Source organism: Oncorhynchus nerka, linkage group LG2 (assembly GCF_034236695.1).
Source record: "Oncorhynchus nerka isolate Pitt River linkage group LG2, Oner_Uvic_2.0, whole genome shotgun sequence".
NCBI classification, from domain to species: Eukaryota; Metazoa; Chordata; class Actinopteri; order Salmoniformes; family Salmonidae; genus Oncorhynchus; species Oncorhynchus nerka.
In genome coordinates, this window is record NC_088397.1 from 62,074,031 (window position 1) to 62,096,577 (window position 22,547).

At 43.7% G+C, this 22,547-nt stretch overlaps 1 protein-coding gene across 1 annotated transcript; it reads right to left on the bottom strand.

The window, feature by feature from the left end:
* Positions 1-352: 352 nt before the first annotated feature.
* Positions 353-22,467, bottom strand: LOC115124373 (sortilin-like). Its single transcript, XM_029653789.2, has 20 exons — positions 22,090-22,467; positions 9,826-9,885; positions 9,639-9,712; positions 9,346-9,448; positions 8,912-9,073; positions 8,578-8,651; positions 7,787-7,836; positions 6,266-6,393; positions 6,041-6,185; positions 5,720-5,875; positions 5,516-5,628; positions 5,288-5,390; positions 4,319-4,487; positions 4,002-4,201; positions 3,733-3,922; positions 3,350-3,466; positions 3,158-3,266; positions 2,863-2,975; positions 2,654-2,780; positions 353-2,458 (listed from the first exon to the last, which is right to left on the bottom strand). Exons 1-20 carry the CDS (start codon positions 22,327-22,329, stop codon positions 2,444-2,446), a joined length of 2,448 nt encoding a protein of 815 aa, XP_029509649.1. The 5' UTR covers positions 22,330-22,467; the 3' UTR covers positions 353-2,443.
* Between the last annotated feature and the right edge of the window lie 80 nt (positions 22,468-22,547).

Here is a 22,547-nt window from a genome sequence, read left to right on the forward strand (position 1 = left end):
AAAATAGCTAGCTGTGGTTGTATGTTAGCTATATCCACAAAGACTTGCCCACGTCTACCTGCTAGTTACCTGTTTCTGAAACACAGAAAATCACTCTTGCTGAATAGCCACCAGATTGTAGTTTCACTGTTTCCACACATACTTTCTTGGTTCATATAAAGTGTCAAATGTAGCTAGTATTTGTACGTTTTATGTGGACCACAGGACGAGTAGCTGCTGTATGTTCAGTAGGGGATCCCAATAAACTAAACCTGATGCAAGTTCCTTTGAAAAGGTGATTGTAAAAGAATTAAAGTGTTATAGCATAATGCCTTCTTTGGTGAAGTAGGATCAAATAGACATGACAAGAAAGTTCAACATTTAAACTATTATTTATTCAAAGAGATCAACCTATATTGCAAAAGAGGACTTTCCAAGTCTGTTTGTAAAATTGTCAATGATATATAAAAACACAAGCAAACAAACTACTATACACCAGGCCTAAAATGGAACAGACTATTCCCAGAAAGATGGAAATCTGAGACAAAATATTATGTCCATTATACAGCTATCTCACAGTATAGCACTGCACCAAAACTCAGCATGAGCTGCCATTTATAATAGCTGGTTAATCAATCCTGATAGTGTGAAAAGAAAATGAGTGCCTGCAACTGCAAAAAGCACATACCAGTTGCAAGAGCCCAGAGTGTTTCCTGGTCAGGAAGTCTCCTAACCCTCAATTGGGTCCACTTGGAGATGGAATCACTTCATTACACAGTAGACATGCATTAACTCCAAAAATGTTGATATTGTGCTTCTCAAATCTATAAAGGAAACTAGGTAACATTGTCTAATGAAATGCTTGGGACTGAAGGCCCATGGTTATTTCTGTCGCTCTATGTTGTGAATACTGCTTACCTGAATAAAGCACAACTAGTTTTATTTCTTAGATATGTTAGCTTATGAAATTCTGAGGTAATAAAATATATTGACAAGAAAATATTAGGACAATTAATTTCACGTGTCCACTTGCCAAATTGTAAAATCAAATAATTCCCACAAACACAAACTTTGAACATAGCGCTTCATTTGTTAAACAAGATTTCGATTAAATCATAGCCTTCATCGTAAAAAAAAACCAGCAATGATTCACATATAACTTAGTAACAGGTTGACAGGGTCTGCTTTTATACCAGAATTCAAAAGTTTGTTACCATAAGTAAACTATTTGCTAACATTACATATCATTGGTTAATATATTTGAGTTCATTAATAATTACATGTATATTATTTATGAACCATTTATTATCAGACCCTTTAATCATATATACACCATGAACAATAAGCCTTACACATGTATTTGCTAAATGTAATGGTTAACAAACTACCGTTTATAAATAGTTTACAAGCAGACTATACCAGACCCACAAATATATTTGATCTTTTTTAGATTTAGCTGGGTAAACTGCTATCCTACTAGTTCACTTCAATAGCAGTGTGTGTAAAGATTGTGTAAATTAAGTTAATTTCAGCTGTCATGACTGTTTATGACATGTGTTATGACATTGTTAAGTAGGCCTCATGGCAGAGGTTAAAAAAGGAAAGAGTTTTCATTATTTCTCAAGTAATTCACTAGTACAATATGGTCTGTTCAGACTTGACAACTCATTTGCTGAGTAGTTTCCCCCATATTCCCTACCCTCTTCAGTATGCCAAATCAGATACATTTTCTCTACAACACAAAATTATGAAAGTGCTTTGGTAATATAATTCAAGATGTCCACTCTAAGCACAGTAGGACAAGGTACTGTATGGTTAGCTAGTTATTGTTAAATGTGGTCATACTAAAGCTGGTATGAGCCTGAAAACGATAACACATTTAGTATACGTTTTCACCTCACACATATTGTTTATGAAAATGATTATCTTTTACACTTGGTACAAAATTATTTCAGACATAACTAAATGTATAACTATGTACCACTTCAGTTGAAAGCTTTCCACATCTCATTTTGTATACTGTCTCTTTCGTAGGGGTACTGTACCATAGAAACTCATTCTGATCCAGACACACCATTCCCAGTGCCACTGCTGTTGCACCCTGACTCTCTGCACCACAGCAATAAAGCGCCTGCTCCGTGAATCTGCATCAGAAAGCGTTGTGGAGAAAGGAAGGCTGCAGACACAACAAAAGCTCCTTAGGGATACAAAAGCTCTCCTCTGCGCTCCCCTCCACAGCCCCTGTCCCACTGCTCTCCAGCCCTCTGCAGGACATGATATATCCCTTTAGTGCCAGTGTCCTTGGGAAGGGAAGAGGTATGTAAGAACTGTTTGCAGTCATTGAGTAGTAGTGGAGTCTCAGAGCAGCTGCAGTATTAGTGGCGGCAGGAGGAGGCAATGGTGAGAGGGAGTAGTCTTGGGTAGGCTGTCAGGTTGGCGGATTAAGTCTCTCGCAGCTCGCTTCTCACTCCAAGAGGTCCTGGGCGGGAAAATCCACACGTACACAGATATACGCCCACAAACACACACACAACGAGAGAGAGAATATTGTGAGGAAAAACACTAACAGCATGATGCAGGACAAGAGCAGGAATGTACTAGTAATGTACTGTACACAAAATTGCTGTGTCACACAAAAACTGTGTGTGTCTGTGTATGCTAGCAGTGTGTGAACCTCATCTGAGTCTTCGTGGTAGTGTGTTTTGCCCATCTCGGTGGTGTGTGTGTCCAGTTCATCCACTCCCTCTATCCCATTGGCCTCCGCATGCTGTTGTAGCACTGAGTACCTGTGTACCAGGAACCTGAGCGAGATAACCACACAGTGACATACTGTACACACAGGGAGGACAAAGGTAGGGGAGGAGATAGGTGAGGTAAACTGACCTCCCTCCGCAGACATATTTCTTGACGAGCATAACCCCTGTGGCAGCGCTGATGAGCAAAATCACCATTACAACCAGTACTATAGAGGCAGAGCTTAACAAGTTGGCCTCCGTCTGAGAGAGAGAGAGAGAGAGAGAAGGAGAGGGGTGTTAACTTAAGTCTAGAATGGTTTTCCTACTCCTTGAGCCAGACAAATACTTTACCAGATGCTGTATCATAGCTGTAGCAGGAATGCTACCACTGACCAGGGGTTTTGGGTGAAGTGCATTGATGTAGCAGGAATGCTACCACTGACCAGGGGTTTTGGGTGAAGTGCATTGCTGATGCAGTTTCTCCTCAGATCAATCTCCTTCCTCTTAGGCTGGATCCCGCCCACACACCGGTCGCCTGGAATCTTCCGGTAGCTTTAGGATGGAGAGCAGAAGAGACAGTGAAAAATAGGAGAGAGAGGCATTTTGTTGTTGTTGTGGTGAGGTGAGTTCCTTACCCACTGGTCTGCAGCTGTTCTGTGGTGCCGTGAAGACAGAACTCCAGAACATGGCCCTTCAGGTCTGCCTGCTCCACACACTCAGAACTGTTCTCTGCACGGTGGTACCCATAGTCACTACAACAGACAGAGAGAGAGAAAGATACATATGTCTGTTGTTTGCTTGAACACAAGGAGAGATAGACAGAGAGGTGATGGTGAAAGATGGATAAGATGGGGAAGGGGGATACCTAGTCAGTTGCACAACTGAATTGCATTAAACCGAAATGTCTTCCAGATTTAACCCGACCCCTCTGAATGGGTGAGGGGAGGAAAGGGAGTCAAATGAAAGGTAAAGAGAGAGTGAGTAGTAACATAGACGTGAAGGTTTATGAGGTGCGGACCACTGGTAGTCATCCAGTGTGCATTGGCAGGGGGTGGGCTGGGTGGTGATGACATAATCACGTCCGTTCCAGCAGACAGAATCTTTCCTCAGCCGCAGGAAACGCTCCTTATATCCCAGAATGCATCCGTCATTGGGGTTGTTGAGGTCATCAGAGTGCGCCAACCACTGAACATAGTCCCCCTCCCCACCTGTAGGGGGACATAGAGACCAGTAAGCACAGGCACAAACGCAATCACATCCACACGCATGCACACACAGTCCACTCACAGTCTCTGGAGAGTAGCTGTTTGAAGTCGATGGTAACAGAGACCCAGTAGTGACTGAGGGGACCCTGCAGGCCCACTCTGTACCCCCACAGGCTGAGGTTCATGGAGTGGGCTCCAGGCTCCAACGCCAGCCCTGTGAAATACAGCGGCTCACTGGTGAAGTTATACACATGCCAACACTGGCCCTCGTCTGTGGAAAACCTGCAGGGGAGATGGAGGGGGGAAAAGGCCTAGCATCATTATCAAACACAACATGAGTGCAAAGACTTGAAATGGCAGGACCGCCTCCATTTCTGTTTCTCTCTCTCTTTCACTCACTTGATCTGGTTGACGGGTGCAGATGTGTGTTCGACAGCCACCAAAAGGCCTCCAGAGTCTAGGATGGCGTAGTGGTGGGGTCCGGTTAACGCTCTCAGCCAGGAGTAGCCTCCATCATCAGACACATACACATCAGGAGACAGCACAGACGCTGGGTCACCCACACTACCTGGAGACAGAGAGGGAGGGGAGTGAAGGAATAGGGATATGAATGTTCCATTATTCTAGTGCTCCATAGGGTGGGCCTGTGATTGTGTTATTTTTGGGCTCAGTGTATAAGATGTGCCAAGGTGGCAAAGATCTGGATGGATATTGTCCTTTATTGGTGTAGTAACAAACCTCCACCTCACAACCCATGCAACCCCAAACTGATCAGTCTGTTCACACTTCTCTTGCTGGCAGAGAGAAAATGTTGCTGTTTTAAAGCTCTTTTCCTGCAATTCTACACATTTTGTGTGTCTTGTGTGTTCATATGATATGAACACACAAGACACACCAGTTCATATGATACTGGAGTGACTCAACAAAATCAATGGAGGCCCCTCCCTGGGCATGTAATCTGGCTATGATAACTACAATATTTAGATTGGTAAGCTGGGCTAACCAGCTACCAAGCGTTAGTGTCAGGGGTATTCAACTCTTACCCTACGAGGTCCAGAGCCTGCTGGTTTTCTGTTCTACCTGATAATTAATTGCACCCATCTGGTGTGCCAGGGGTCTATCAGTCCCCGATTAGAGGGGAATAATGAAGTGGAACTGTCTTTGAGGTTCAGAGTTGAGTTTGAGGGGGCTAGTTGATTAACTCAACATTTCTAACTGCCCATGCACTTCCACATTTCTAAATTCCACCTTGTACAATCTACTATTACAACTCTCAACAGCAGTAAAAAATGAACCCCATTCTGGGTCTGGATCCAGACCGCGGTCTGAAATATTGAGTATGGCTGGTGTATACTGTGTGTGTGTTACCATGAGCCAGAATGAGGCCTATAGCGTTGAACTGTGTGAGGGGCAGCAGAGGGACGTTCATCTTCATAGAGATGCTGTATAAGGCGTGGATGTGCAGGCTGCACTGTAGACACACAGGGTGGGTGAGGGACAAGGACAAAACACTCATGAAATACAAAGCTACATACAGTATTGCTAAAGCACACATATATAATCACAGGGTTGTGAGTGTGTGTGTGTGTGTCTCACTCGGTCCGGCCGGTTGGTGATGGTCTCAGTGTCACAGCGGCTGTTTCGAGGCCGTTGTACCGGCCGCCACTCCCCCCCCTGGTCAAATGACACCACAGTCTCCACTGAGCCGTCTACAGAGGGAGTGGAGGGGGGGTCAGACTGTATAGAAAAACACTTCAAAACGGTGCGTCTCTGTGTACGTGTGTGGCAGTGTAGACCCACCCTCTGTGAGTACGCTGGTCATGTAGACACCCCTGAGCGAGGTGACGTTGGTGAAATCAGTGTCGCCCCCTGTGGCCGTGTAGAGGTGGCGCTCCAGAGACTTGGAGTAGAGTGTCCCTCTGTCATCTGATATGTAGATGGTCCCTATGCCAGTGTCTGTCACAATGTGTCACTAAGTAAATAAAGCTTCATAAACCATCTATTGTCATGTAGACGAAAGCTTCATCTGGGAGGATAGCAAGGGACAAGTGAGATCTTAACAAAGACACACATCTAAGAAAGAATCTTAATCCATAATTTTGTGTGTGTGTTCTGACTGACCTCCAGGTTCGTCTACGTGCATGAACACCATGTCGTCGCTGGCTGCCAATATGGAGTAGAACTGCTCATGGCCAACAGTAGGGAGCTGAGCCATGTTCCACACATCACCACCATCTACCGACACATGGATCATACGCTGGGTACCCTGAGGAACACACACACACATTATAACACACACAGACATTACTGTAGAAACGCACATACTAACGTAACACACACACACACCGAGCCAGTCATGATGGAGGCGAAGACAAAGCGTCCTCCAAGTACAAAGGAGTAGATCTTGCTGGCGATGGTCTTGATGTTCTTGCCATAGTCTAGAGACCTCTTCAGCTCCAACATGCCCTTATCATCTGAAGAGGGGAGAGGGAAAGAGACGAGTCAAAACATATGATTGTTATCAGTACAAAGTTTGAGATTATTTGTTCATCTATATAAACCAGATGTACAAAATATGTGGACACCCCTTCAAATTAGTGGATTTGGCTATTTCAGCAACATCCGTTGCGGACAGGTGTATAAAATCGAGTCCATAGACAAACATAGGCAGTAGTATAGCCTTTCTGAAGAGCTCAGTGACTTTCAACGTGGCACAGTCATAGGATGCCACCTTTCCAACAAGTCAGTTCATCAAATTTTGGCCCTGCTAGAGCTGCCCTGGTGAACTGTAGTGCTGTTACTGTGAAGTGGAAACGTCTAGAAGCAACAACGGCTCAGTAGCGATGTGGTAGGCCACACAAGCTCACAGAATGGGATCGCTGTGTGCTGAAGCGCGTAAAAATCATTTGTCATCGGTTGCAACACTCACTACCTCGCGGTAACTGCCTCTGGAAGAAACGTCAGCACAATAACGGTTTGTCGGGAGCTTCATGAAATGGGTTTCCATGGCTGAGCAGCCACACACAAGGTCACCATGCTCAATGCCAAGCGTGGGCTGGAGTGGTGTAAAACTCGCCGCCATTGGACTCTGGAGCAGTGGAACCACGTTCTCTGGAGTGATGAATTACGCTTCACCATCTGGCAGTCCGATGGACGTATCTCGGTTAGGCGGATGCCAGGAGAACGCTACCTGCCCCAATGCATACTGCCAACTGTAAAGTTTGGAGGGGGAATAATGGTCTGGGGCTGTTTTTCATGGTTCGGGCTAGGTCTCTTAGTTCCAGTGAAGGGAAATCTTAACGCTACAGCATTCAATGACATTCTAAACGATTCTGTGCTTCCAACTTTGTTTCAGCATGAAAATTCCCCTGTGCACAAAGCGAGTTCCATAACGAAATGGTTTGTCGAGATTGGTGTGGAAGAACTTGACTGGCCTGCACAGAGCCCTGACCTCAACTCCATCGAACACCTTTGGAATGAATTGGAATGCCAACTGTGAGCCAGGCCTAAATCGCCCAACACCAGTACCTAACCTCACAAATGCTCTTGTGGCTGAAGTCCCCGTAGCAATGTTCCAACATCTAGTGGAAATCCTTCCCAGAAGAGTGAAGGCTATTATAGCAGCAGAGGGGGGACCAACTCCATATTAATGCCCGTAATTTTTGACGAGCAGGTGTCCCTATACTTTTGGTCATGTAGTGTATCATTGTGTGCTATTGTGTATGGTGAATCGTGTGGCTGTGTTACTGTTCGTGCAGTCTCTCTGGACAGATGTCTGGCTCAATGATTCTACTGTTAGTGAGTTATTTGTTGTTATTGGTGTTGTGTTGACATGAGGTTGTGTTACTGTAGTCATGGTCTACTCACTGCAGGATCCGTTAGAGTTTGTGGTGAAGTAGATGCTGTCCTCGGGACCCCTAGGATCACACAGACAGACGGACAGTGAGACAGACAGACAGACAGAGATTTTTCCTATTCACTGGGGATTGAGGTCGGTACATTCCTCCTGACGCGTATACATGTAGCAGGGTTATATAAAACAGATGGTGTGGAATATGGACTCATCCCACCGTGACACCCCACCGTGACACTGTCTACCAGGAGTTGTGGAATGAATATACACTATTCTGCTGACTCCTGATTCCCTGTCCTGTGAGCCCAAACTGCTTGTGTAATGTATTCTGGTCAGAGCTCCAATTGAAGCTGTGGCCACAGAGTTCCCAGAATGCTGTGCGAAGCGATGATTGTGCAGTAACTACCACATCCTGGCTCTTTAGCCTGATCTGAACTTCTGTTGCTGCACTGAAACTGGAGTCAAATATGTGGTCACAACTGACAGGCAAGACAGCTGGAATAACAACAATAATGTCAAACTTTTGCACGTGCACACACACACACACACACACACACACACACACACACACACACACACACACACACACACACACACAAATCCTGTAGCTGTTTGTTTTGCTCACACCACTGATTGGGAGAGTAAATGAGAGAAAAAGGGAGAAGGATCGGGGGGATTCAGAAGTAAAATATGCTGTTGGAATATGGAGCTAGAGGACATAGATGTTTGTTTGGAAGTAAACAAATCATAAAAAACATCCATTGTTACTGATTGATTAATGAACTGGTTAAATGGAAGCTCTCACCATCTGACCAGACACACGCTGTCATGGATCTTCCTCCAGGTGGAGCCAAAGTCTTCAGACAACCACAGGTCCAACTGGAGGAGAGGAGAGAGGGACGGAAAAAAACAGACCATATTCAAAGAGGAAAGTCAGATACCTAGTCAGTTGTACAACCGAATGCATTCAACTGAAATGTGTCTTGCTCATTTAACCCAACCCCTCTGAGGCTGCCTTAATCGAGCGTTAAGGGTTAGGGGTTAGAGATCAGGGTTATGTACCATGATGCTGAGGGTAAGGGATCAGAGGTTAGAGGTTAGGGTCATGTACAATGATGCTGAGGGTCAGGGTTATGTACCGAGATGCTGAGGGTCAGTAGCACGTTACTGTCGTTGGGGTTATACAGTGTCTGAATCAGAGGAAAGAAGGGGAGGTCCACTGGGGAAAAACTATGTCCATAATCCAGCGAGCGGAAAATCCGGGATCCCCCTCCCTCTGACACATCACCTGTCATGATCACCTGGGGGACAGAGAGACAGTGGATCAGAGGAGAACCCAGGAGATCCCAAAGCGACAGAATAGATCACCTATAGAGGGAGACAGGGAACTGGCTTAGATCTGAGAAACCAGGTGCATTAACTCTCTGGGCAATCAGAGCAATTATAACTCAACGTAGTAGTACCAGAGAGAAACAAAGACTAGTTCGATTACTGGAGCTGTGCATCTGTTGACTGAATCCAGTCTATACAGACAGAATATGTCTACGTAGTCATGAAGGGAAGAAGTACTGACCCTGCCAGAGTTGTCAGGACCAATGGCGATGCCAAACTCAGTCTGAACAAAGGTGTTGTTGATCAGGTGGGTCACGTCCTGGAATGTCTTTCCATAGTCCTCGCTGGGAGAGAGAGACATGGGGGGAATGTACAGAAACCTACTGGCCACTCCCAATACAAATCAGGAATCCTTATATTAAAAGTATCTTAACTATTTTAAGGGTGACCCCAAAAGTGAATGTGCGATTCAATCCCTGACGAGTTGAGACAGGTAAAAATAGACCTGTATCTCCTGAATCTGGAGTTTCTGACCTGCGGTAGAGTTTAGACTGGCCAAGGCGAATCATGAAGACAGGCACCTGGAATGTGGTCAGCACCAGAAGCACCTGTGGAGATACAACACAGGCTTTACAGGTGGACACACACACACACACACACACACACACACACACACACACACACACACACACACACACACACACACACACACACTTCTTACCCCTGTGCCATCTCCCACCCAGGCCAGAGACACTGAGCCACTCAGGTCATTGAAGGCATACTGCAGACAGGAGAGAAAGAGAAGGCTTATCAACATGGCTTACAAAGGAACATGAGGTACAGCACGTGTAGCGTCGTGTGGTTTACGCTAAGTGAAATCACAGGGTACAGGAAACAGTCAAATTTGACAGAATGTGATGTCATACAGAACACAGAGGGACATTCACTTGTGTGATTCCCCTTTTCCTACTCTCCTTTATCCAAACCCTGCCTGTTCAACACAGGGAGAGTTGACCACACACACACATACACACCTCCCAGGCTGTTGCTGAGTGTCCCAACTGTCAAACTATGTTCTTTGTATAGAACTGTGAGTGTGACCTACATTCCTACTTGGCTGACAAGCTGAGAGGCCCAAGAACAAGAGAGTGACTGAGGGCCTTGTGTCCTGAAAGCAGGACAAAAACACTCTTGCGCACACAGGCCCCTAATTCTCCTGAGGGCCCCCTAAAGTTTTAGTCCAGTCTGCAGACGATGGAGAGAGAGAGAGAGAGACAGTGAGAGAGAGAATGTGTGTGTGTGTGCCTTAGAGCTGATCGAGAGATTACCCCCCAGAAAGAGAGAGAGCTCAGACAAAGAAGTCAGGTGGAGAGCATAAAGAGTGTTTGTCTTACATTACCACTAATCCAGAGTTCACTTCTTCCATTCTACCCTGAATTACCGTAGTAGGTCTGTGGAGAGAGGAGGCTATGGTTCCCCCCACCACTAGCCTGCCTCTATGTGTTGTTTATGAGGAGAGGTAAGGCCTGGAAAGTGTCTGCTACTCTAGGAAGTCTATAAAGCCACAGGAGGCAGGCAGGCAGGCAGGCAGGCAGGCAGGCAGCTCTCTGGAAACTACTAGTAAAACAGGTCCAGGGGAACACATGATCTCTGGAAACTACTAGTAAAACAGGTCCAGGGAACACATGATCTCTGGAAACTACTAGTAAACAGGTCCAGGGGAACACATGATCTCTGGAAACTACTAGTAAACAGGTCCAGGGGAACACATGATCTCTGGAAACTACTAGTAAAACAGGTCCAGGGGAACACATGATCTCTGGAAACTACTAGTAAAACAGGTCCAGGGGAACACATGATCTCTGGAAACTACTAGTAAAACAGGTCCAGGGGAACACATGATCTCTGGAAACTACTAGTAAAACAGGTCCAGGGGAACACATGATCTCTGGAAACTACTAGTAAAACAGGTCCAGGGGAACACATGATCGCTCCAAGTGTGAGCACAAGTTTCCATCCTTTCTTCAAAAGCATCGGTTCCTCACACTCGCTCTCCATCCTTCCTCCTCCAAATACAGTAGATCTGTTCATACAACCCCTCAATCCTTCCTTAATCCTGCTCCAAAGGAATCATCTCACTCTTCATCCCTCCTCTGAAGTGATCTGATCGACCCGGTTCAACTTGAGTTCAAAGACTCTTGTTGAAAACAACCCTGCCAGGTTTAAGCTGGCACGCCTGGGCACAAATCATGTTACTGTAGCAGATTGTTCATGTTATGGGGTGGAAAGGCTTCTGCTTTTCTTAGGAGTATAATAGTACAAGACCAATGCTTGTACACCTGTGTCAAATCTAACCAAGAACGTGTTTTCTTCATTTGTTCCTCTGAACCCCTGCCAGGCTGCCTGGACAACCGATACCCCGCCCTGAGTTTCAAACCCAAAACAAAGCAGCAAGGCAGTGTGGGACAGGTCAGCCTCGGTCAGCCCAGTCAGCAGCTCCAGCTGGATGACAGGGACCAGAGGAGGTTCTGTCACAGACAGATATCTTTTAACTTGGTGGGAGGGAGGAGGAGTACGAAGAGGGGGATGAGGAAGAGAGGAGACTGCCTGAGGGGATGAATTGATACCATCAACAGACAGAAGATGAGCAGGAGGGGGGTGGGGGTTCATTTAATTGTCAAATACAGCTACAAACCCTAACTGCCAGACAGGATGTGACCTCACAGACCAGAAATGAGCTCACATCCTATGACGAAATATTCCAGAGCTAAAGCACACACGCCACTGGTGTACTGTAGGGCTGGGAGGTTACAGGCCAGCACAGTGAGCCCCTTATTCTGCAGGGTTCGAGGTGTTAACAAGAGTGCTACATCAATATTTCCAGATATAAAGGTCAAACACATGCAGGCTGTGATCTTTGAGGTGAAGCTGTGTAAATGTCATATATGGTTTGGAGGGTTGGGTATGAAGCTCAAAGGAGCAGGGAGAGAGGGACTGCAGTGTCAGGTGGCAGCTGTGTCTGTACCAGAGCCATGTATTTAGAGAGTTGGGCCAACATCTAGAATTTTGAATATTGATCTAATTTTAGACATTCAGGTACATGGCATTATTTAAATATTCCCCATTTAATGTAAATGGTGTGCTAACATGGCTGCTATAGAATGTTGTGGTGTCATGTAAATGTTTCATAATGCAGAAACCTCAATGGTCCATCCATCTGGCTGGTACTGTATATAGGGCTATTGCAGGTCTAGGTGCAGTAGGTTTGAGGCACTGGGCTGGAGCTGAGTGAGGTGAAAGTCTGGTCCTACTTGAAGCTCAGTCAGCTATTAGCATCTGGGAGGAGACACATACACAGCCGATGACTCCACCCCTATTGAGTGAAGATGGGATAATATGGAAAAAACAAAAAACAGCCAACCATGAAACTTTCCTTCACCCTACATTTCTTCCTCCCCATCACTAATTCCCTCCCTCCCTCCCTCCCTCTTATTTAATCTCTTTCCTATCCCTTTCTTTCTTTATATGTAGCCGTCCAACTCTCCTTCCCTCCCTTTCTCTGCCCCCTTCTCTCCATCCCTCTCTCTATCCTCTGGACACAAACAGCACGTGGAACATCACTGTGCTGCTTTCCTTGGTTCTGTGCTGCTGGCTGCAACCCAGCTCTGAGACACACACACACACAGGGAACAGGACATGTTTTCTCTGTACATTCTGACCAGGGGGAAAAAACAGCCAACCCTCATGATGTTGTTATTGCACATTTAGACACATTCAACCAAATGACGAAAGTGAATACTACACAGAAAAAAGGTCATAAGCAGCAACATACAGTCCTGGATGCGTGGAATAATTCATTATATTTTCCTTAAATACTTCAGTTTTCAGTATGACGTTATGCATTACTGATAAGTTACCCTGAATAATCATAATGTATGTTGATAACACTAATGTCTTATGTAGGTAGTGTTGTTAATGGTTATTTACTGTATAACACACTGTAGGCGTATAGCCTTCTGTTCCTTGCTTAGGGGCATTTCCGTGTAAAAACAAAACATGAGCATGAACATGTCAAGTTCATAGGATGAAAAATGGGTCTTAGAAAACGTCAAGCAGGAAAAGTCTTTAGGTATTAGAAATACATCAAAACACAATGTTAACGTAAAGACTCCTCCCAACTATTTTGGTAAAAATCTGTTGTTCTGCCCCATAACAAGGCAGTTAACCCACTGTTCCTAGGCCGTCATTGTAAATAAGAATTTGTTCTTAACTGACTTGCCTAGTTAAATAAATAAAAAATAAAATAAAAATGATACTGAGCTAATTTCCCTAATGTGGACAGTTTGTGTTACTACCTTACACAACCTTTCATTTTCAAGCTATACAATTTAGTGGAATTATAAATCATTTTTACCTCAGATTGGTGATGTTAGTATAAAAGTCCAGTCATCACGATGATGTAAGATTGATTGCTTAAAACGGCTCAATATCTTTGGTTTTGTACCGCTGGGATGAGCAGGACTTAGAACGAGGAGTTAATGAAATGGCACAGAGAATGTGGGTGGTCTCTCTATAAAAGTCGCTGGCCACACACCAGTACATTTTTTGGACAGTCAACCGTTGTCACTGTTGATATCTATGCCGGGTCGTGATTCATTTAAGTTAACAGAAAAAGGGGTCTATTCCCGTTGTGGTGAAATCAACAACCGACATTCCAAAATATAGATATAAGCCTTCTACAAGTTGTCATCGAACCAAGTACAGGTTATTCCAAGTTTCTCTGTGGCCTTTGAATAGTGTTAGTTTAAACAGTGCTACATCCCCATTATGCTGAATTTAATGTGAGATCCATGGAAGAATTAAGAACTCGGTTACACTGACAGCGTAATTTGCGTTTTGTTACACCAGAAGTACATTCATTTCCAATGGAACGATGTGTTTGCCTTGCAGAGACAGCTGCAGTGCACTGTGTGTGGTGCATACGCTGAATTTGTCGAACATATGCATCAAATTGTATCCGTAGACGGCTTGACAAAAATAGTAGCAAAGGTGAATGTTGAACTTTTGTTGCACACATATCCAGATGATGCTGCGTACCATTTAGCACAGTGACGCTGTAGGTGTGATCCAGGCGGTACAAAAAAAGAGTCGCGTTACAACCGCGTTGGTATTGTGTGTAGATGGATGAGAAAACATATTTGATTCAATTTTCCAAAATGTGGAAAACATGAAGGGGGGTCTACTTTGAAAGCACCGTATACACACTGCATCAAGAGCACCGTATACACACTGCATCAAGAGCACCGTATACACACTGCAACAAGAGCACCGTATATACACTGCATCAAGAGCACCGTATACACACTGCATCAAGAGCACCGTATACACACTGCATCAAGAGCACCGTATACACACTGCATCAAGAGCACCGTATACACACTGCATCAAGAGCACCGTATACACACTGCATCAAGAGCACCGTATACACACTGCATCAAGAGCACCGTATACACACTGCATCAAGAGCACCGTATACACACTGCATCAAGAGCACCGTATACACACTGCATCAAGAGCACCGTATACACACTGCATCAAGAGCACCGTATATACACTGCATCAAGAGCACCGTATACACACTGCATCAAGAGAAGTATGTGGACACCTGCTCGTCAAACATCATTCCAAAATCATAGGCATTAATATGGAGCTGGTCCACCCTTTAGTGCTATAACAAGATGAGCACAGACTTTAGCCGACACATTGAACTGAATTAGCAGATCATCTTGAGACGGCGAGTCAGTCAGCAATCATCAACTTCAAAACTTCTCTTTGCTTACTTAGACATCACTAAGTTACTCACTACTGTCTTTGTTTGTTGAGCTTGAATGGCAAAGACACACCCACATTATATCACACCCCAAAGACAACTCTCATTTGGGCTTCAGTAATGACCGAACACATGCGGAATCAGTTCACCTTTAAGATATTTTCACATTTCTCTCCCTCGTCAGGAGGGAGGACAATCATAGTCGCGGGAATTAGGGGTGTGTATACGGTGCTTTCAAAGTAGACCCCCCTTCATGTTTTCCACAGCACCCACCTGAAAAAAATTGGGGGAACATATACATATATATATATATATATATATGTACACACACAGTTGAAATCAGAAGTTTACAAACACTTAGGTTGGAGTCATTAAAACTCATTTTTCAACCACTCCAAAAATTTCTTGTTAACATACTATAGTTTTGGCAAGTCGGTTAGGACATCTACTTTGTGCATGACACAAGTCATTTTTCCAGCAATTGTCTACAGACAGATTATTTCACTTATAATTCACTGTATCACAATTCCAGCGGACCAGAAGTTTACATACACTAAGTTGACTGTGGGACTTTGACAAATGCAGAAAATCGGCAATTAAAATAAACGTTCTACCACAGGGACCATGTTCTTTTTGGGAAGCCTATTTGATTCTGAGCTCGGTTATATAATGTTTGAAAAGAGCGAGGCTTACACTGCTGCTGCTAGCACATGCGCACATCAAACACACCACTGGAACGCCGATTAAGGTCTTTACATGTCCTAATAATTTGAAAGATTGCTGAGACAACTAGGTGTTTAAATTTGCAAATGCTTACTTCGATTATGACCTTACACCAATTAAGATAAGCAACGTAAGGTGTTCACATGGCTAATGGAATACTCGGCCTACTGACAATCAGTTTGGTATCGAACTATTAGTGTGCGTGTACAGTAAACATACTCTATGATTGGTATAGGTCAGTGGAGGCTGGTGGGAGGAGCTACAGGACGATGAGCTCATTGGAATGGCTGGAATGTGTCATGAACCAGCTCGTAGCCCATAACAAAGAGGGCGACAACGTGGAGATCAGGAATAACAGATATATTTATTAAACAAAGTAATCTACAAACAATTAACAATGGTGTCTGTGTGTAATCAGTAGTGTTAATGAGTGGTTGTGTGCATAGATGGTGAAAATTAGGGATGTTGCGAGGTGCCTGCATGGAGAGATTCTGCTTAATGAATGGGGTATAGGTGTATTTATCCCCAGGACACACCCGAGCCCAGGTGTGTCCCATTTTGCTGACGATCCTCCCAGCTCCACCCACCAACGTTCTATTAAGGAAAACAAGAGCAAAGAGAAAGAATTCGGCAGACAGAGTGGGAGGGTCGTCACAAATAGAATTAACAGAATGTGGTTTCCTTATGTTTGATACCGTTACATTTATTACATTCCAGCACTTACTATGAGCCCATACACCTATAGCTCCTCCCACCAGCATCCAGACCAACCAATACAAAACCTAGATTCAAGCCAATCTTTGGCTACACTGTGTTGGAACACACTGTCGCACACACTCTCCTCTTTAAATGAGCCATGTCAACTGTTCGTTTGTTGCACAATGCTATGGAAACCAGAAGAGGCAGGAAGAGAGGCATTGACAGAATCAATTATCTTTCCGGTATTTAGGTGTATAAGTCTCTCACGAATTGTAACAGACTTTTATTACTAGCAAGTGAGCCGAGGCTTGTGTTGTCTTGACACAGAAGATTCAGCCCTCCCCACAAACCCCCAAATAAATACTGGCCCCCTGTGCCTTGTCTTGGCCAGTCAGCCTGCTCTTATAGCAGATAGACTCACTGGAGGTCCGAGAGAAACATGTGGGGAATGTTTATGAGGGAGCACAGGCTAGTGTGGATAGGAGGTGGTGGGTGGACCATACTGCCAATAGGAGTGCTTTTTCCATGGTCAAAAGGAGCTTCAGGTGTTCCAACTCTAGCACATTCACTCACTGATCTGACAACACAAAGACCATCAAGTACTTAGTTGTGGCATTTCACAGAATTCTAGAACATTCCTCTGGCCGTATTCGTATTTGTCTACCATGAAAACACCAGGACTGTACTGAACTGGCTGTTCTGCTCCTAAAAACACTTCCTGCTTCCCTGAGGACAAAGAGAGCTGGAGAGAGGGCCAAATTAAGTTACCGCTGGGCCTCAAAGCTCCTGTGAGTTGGAAGGGGCTAGAGAATGCACTGTGAAGGCCATTTTAACTGGAGATGGGCTAAACTGGTTTACTGTGGGAACTTCTATGTGTCCATTTGGGAAGTCATCAAGACTCGGGCTGAGGGGATTTGAAGAACATTTGGACAGAGGTCGAGAGAGGTTTGGATGGTGTTTGTAGCATATCTCATTGGCTGGAGGGTTCAGGTCAGGTCCATGTGAGAGATCATAATTCCATAGCAAACTGGGTTAGGGTGTAGGCCTTGAGGCATATCTCAGTGCAGGGACTTTTCAGCCAGAGAAACCCTTGAGCGGCCGCCAACGAGTTTTTTTGGGGCGCCTATGTCCAAAACTGTGAAATATATACAGAATGAGTCCAAAGTTAACACACCTACTCATTCAAGGGTTTTTCTTCATTTTTTTCAATGTGTTATTTCAAAGTTACGATGTCTTCAATAGTATTCTAAAATGTAGCAAATAGTAAAAAATAAAAAATAAAAAAAATAAAAATGAGTAAAGACACATACGGAAAGTATTCAGACCCCTTGACTTGTCCCACATTTTGTTACGTTACAGCCGTATTCTAAAATTTATTAAATAGTTTTTCCCCCTCAATCTACACACAATACCCCTTAATGACAAAGCAAAATTGGCCTTTAGACATTTTTGCAACTGTATTAAAAATATAAAACTGAATTATCACATTTACATACAGTTGAAGTCGGAAGTTTACATACACTTTAGCCAAATACATTTAAACTCCGTTTTTCACAATTCCTGATATTTCATCTTAGAATAAAATCCCTGTTTTAGGTCAGTTAGGATCCCCACTTTATTTTAAGAAAGTGAAATGTCAGAATAATAGAGAGAATGATTTATTTCAGCTTTTATTTCTTTCATCACATTCCCAGTGGGTCAGAAGTTTACATAGTCTAAACTGAGTCAGGTTTGTATAGGCCTCTTTGCTCACGCACGCTTTTTCAGGTCTGCCCACAAATTTTCTACAGGATTGAGGTCAGAGCTTTGTGATGGCCACTCCAATACCTTGACTTTGTTGTCCTTAAGCCATTTTGCCACAACTTTGAAAGTATGCTTGGGGACACTGTCCATTTGGAAGACCCATTTGCGACCAAGCTTTAAACTTCCTGACTGATGTCTTGAGATGTTGCTTCAATATATCCACATAAATTCCCTTCCTCATGAAGCCATTTTGTGAATTGCACCAGTCCCTCCTGCAGCAAAGCACCCCAATAACATGATGCTGCCACCCCCGTGCTTCACGGTTGGGATGGTGTTCTTCGACTTGCAAGCCTCCCTTTTTCCTCCAAACATAACAATGGTCATTATGGCCAAACAGTTCTATTTTTGTTTCATCAGACCAGAGGACATTTCTCCAAAAAGTACAATCTCTGTCTCCATGTGCAGTTGCAAACTGTAGTCTGGCTTTTTTTATGACGGTTTTGGAGCAGTGGCTTCTTCCTTGCTGAGCGGCCTTTCAGATTATGTCGATATAGGACTTGTTTTACTGTGGATATAGATACTTTTGTACCTGTTTTTTTATTTTATTTTACCTTTATTTTACTAGGCAAGTCAGTTAAAGAACAAATTCTTATTTTCAATGACGGCCTAGGAACAGTGGGTTAACTGCCTGTTCAGGGGCAGAACGGCAGATTTTGTACCTTGTCAGCTCGGGATTTGAACTTGCAACATTTCGGTTACTAGTCCAATGCTCTAACCACTAGGCTACCCTGCCGCCCCATTTCCTCCAGCATCTTCACAAGGTCCTTTGCTGTTGTTCTGGGGTTGACTTGCACTTTTCATACCAAATTACATTTATCTCTAGGAGACAGAATGTGTCTCCTTCCTGAGCGGTATGACGGCTGCGTGGTCCCATACTTGCATACTATTGTTTGTACAAATGAATGTGGTATCTTCAGGCATTTGGAAATGGCTCCCAAGGATGAACCAGACTTGTGGAGGTCTACAATTTATTTCAGAGGTCTTGGCTGATTTCTTTTGATTTTCCCATGATGTCAATCAAAGAGGCACTGAGTTTGAAGGTAGGCCTTGAAATATATCCACAGGTATACCTCCAATTGACTCAAATGATGTCAATTAGCCTATCAGAAGCTTCTAAAGCCATGACACAATTTTCTGGAATTTTGCAAGCTGTTTAAAGGCACAGTCAACTTAGTGTATGTAAACTTCTGATCCACTGGAATTGTGATACAGTGAATTATAAAAGTGAAATAATCTGTCTGTAAACAATTGTTGGAAAAATTACTTGTGTCGTGCACACATGCCAAAACTATAGTTTGTCAACAAGAAATTTGTGGAGTGGTTGAAAAACAAGGTTAATGACTCCAACATAAGTGTATGTAAACTTCCGACTTCAACTGTGTGTGTGTGTGTATATATATATATATATATATATTTTTTTTTTACTTTTCTCTCAGCTCCATGGCAGAGTATGTAGAATCCCTGGAAATTTGCTTTTAAATTGCAACATTTTCTCTCAGCTCCATGGCAAAATGTGTAGAATTCTTTGGAATTTACTTTAAAATTGCAAAAATGTATCTCGGCTCCAAGGAGAATTGCAGAAAATTGGCTTAAAAATTCAAGACACTGCCACAACAACAAACAAAAAACATCAAATTGGGAGCCTTTAAAAGTGATCTAAAATCCAGCCACACCAACTGTGTCCATTGCCATCGCTACACCCCCTACCTAAGCCCCTTTTTGATCCAGAATAAAACATCAATGGCAGGAGTTCAATTTGGTTCAGTTGAAACAGCTCAACCATGGCATGAACAATACCTCTGTGCTTTATTAGGGAGCTGTCTGTGCACAGAAGGGCTCGTAGACCCACAAACTATATTCATCCTGTGTAAAATAGATGTTTCACCAAAATGATATGTTACCTTGCCCATGACCTTTAGACTTGTTAGCTCCCAAAGGTAATGCCGGTTAACAGTTGAGGCTGCTGAGGGGAAAACGGCTCATAATAAGGTCTGGAACGGAGCGAATAGAATACCATCAAACACATGGAAACCATGTGTTTTTATGTATTTGATACCATTCCACTCCAGCCGTTACCACGAGCCCGTCCTCCCCAATTAAAGGTGCCAGGAACCTCCTGTGCTGTATTTAAAGTTTTATTTCATTTTTACATTTAACCTTTAACTAGGCCTTTATTTAACTGCAGGAGTGGATCCCTTGACCTCTCAGCATTGAGTCACATTTGCAGGGCCCACAACCCACTCCACTAAACACACAGAGAAGCCATGTGGAGTCTGGGCTGCAAGAGTGTTCTAGTAGGCCAACAGCAGAGCCAGAGGCATCACAGCATATGGGGCGGGTTTAGCCCAGACAAACACTGCCATTTTTGCTGCTCCTCATATGGCCACATTTAGCCTGAGTTAGCGATGACTTACACTATAACCCCATTAGCATCTGCCTTCAACTGGCTGAAAAGAATCACCTGACTCCTCAGTGACAAAGGCAGGCCAGTGTTGAGTGACAGGGAAATAAATACTGAAAATATGTTACAGGGGTTTGCATTCCCTCTCCACCTCAATCATGGCATGCATGCAGTGTGCTAACTTTTTGTCAGTCTCAGAACATGATACTTACATAATTTGTTTCATGTTGCAAACAGTAATGAAACACTATGTCCCTTTCCCTACTGCACCACAGTGGATCAGAGCAGAGCAGTGAACTGCACAGAGAGAATCCACTCAAAGGAGATCCTGCTAGTGTACAGTCATATGAACTCACAACAAAACTGCTGCTTACAGACAGCAATTTACATTCCCCAACACCTTTTTCTGCAGTACAGGCAACCACTCTGGCTGCTATAACCAGCTCTGTCAACAGAAAGACGTGATGCAAAGCAACATGCCCAGCAACAGTAGGTTAAAACATAAGTAATCATGATGATTTGAGCTATGTTTGGCCCATAGACATCCTAAGCCATCATTGTTCTCATTCAGTCAGTCTATACTTTACTATAAATATGCTGGCCTTCAATTATGTTCAATAGCATATTTTTTAGGGTCTGGGGGTGAAAATGAAATGAGACTTTGTGTATTTAAATCACAGCATATATTACCAAACTATACAGAGACAGACCTACCGAATGTAGGAGACTGATGCCACAATATGATCCGTCCTCAATCAATAATGGATGCATTATGAGAAACCGGAATGCATATTCACTCCACCTGACCCTTTGCTGTAGGGTACTCCTTGGGTCAAACTCACCTTGCCTGAATCCCGAAAAGCTAGAATCCCTAGTAGAAACAATAGCAAAGCAGGTACCGTGCCCCTGTTTTGGTAAAAAGCTGAGGGATGGGCCTGGAGAATTGTAACCACTCTCAAATTCATTTACAGAGCTATGGATGCAAGGACTGACCATCCATGATTTCAAATGTCCTTTTAACTATGTTTTGAGGCTATACAGCAAGGGGGATGGGGGTTACATTGACATTGTTTACAGGAATTGGAGTAAAACAAGCTTATATTTTATGTTCAATGGGGTCGACGGTTGGAGAACACAATTTATAAATAGCTCAGGTCAAGTATCAATGGGTATATATCAATTTATAAATAAAAAATGCAGCAACCAACGATTTTAGCTTTAAGACAGTCTAACTCTTGTCAGAATATGCAATAAAGTTCATCCTTATAACCAGTCAATTAGGAATGTATAGCCCACGTGGTGATGAGAACCATGAGTGAGTATCACCACAGCAGTCTGAAAGGTCACAAATGACAGATTATCACAATGGATTTGACCCTTCCTCAATCAAATCCGAGAGAAATGTGATTATTTTCGCTGTGGTAGGATATATGGGTTGCAGCCAACACGAATCAATGACAATGTGCAGTTTGACATTTGTTTATTTATTTTTTACAAGCAACAGCCTTTGATAATAGAAAAAAACTTACGGTGTGTGTGTTATTTTTCAGCGTGGACTCGAATCCCGTTAGAGATTTGCACGTTTCTCCGTCGGGGTCAGTGCTCCGTTTGTTAAGGTTGTGTCCAGACAACACCGGCGAATCTCTCGGTCGCGGGGTATTCACGAACGTTGTGTGTGCCCCGCCGAAGAAGTTGGCATTCTTACAAAAATCCTCGCATAGCGCATAGGTAAATAACCAGACAACAGCGATGCTATACAGCGGAGTCATATTCGCAAGTCTGAGTTGTGTTGCTAAAAATCAATTTAGTAACCCGTTTCTATTATCACCAACTGTATTTAGACCACCCCACGTAGGCGACATACATAATGTTCATCTGGTGCAGAAGTGAACTGTGGCGTTTTAAAATGAGACGCCCACCTAGAAGTCCGATTGGTTGAGACTTAATTGATATGCCTTTCCATTGGACTGTAGATGCGTCCATTCAT

Coding starts and splice junctions, on each gene's coding strand:
- LOC115124373 (XM_029653789.2), bottom strand. CDS start 22,329: ATGACTCCGCTGTATAGCATCGCTGTTGTCTGGTTATTTACCTATGCG. Junction 7,837..8,577: donor AGCGTGTGTCTGGTCAGATG/GTGAGAGCTTCC, acceptor GTGTGATCCTAG/GGGTCCCGAGGACAGCATCT. Junction 5,629..5,719: donor GACCAGCGTACTCACAGAGG/GTGGGTCTACAC, acceptor CTCCCTCTGTAG/ACGGCTCAGTGGAGACTGTG.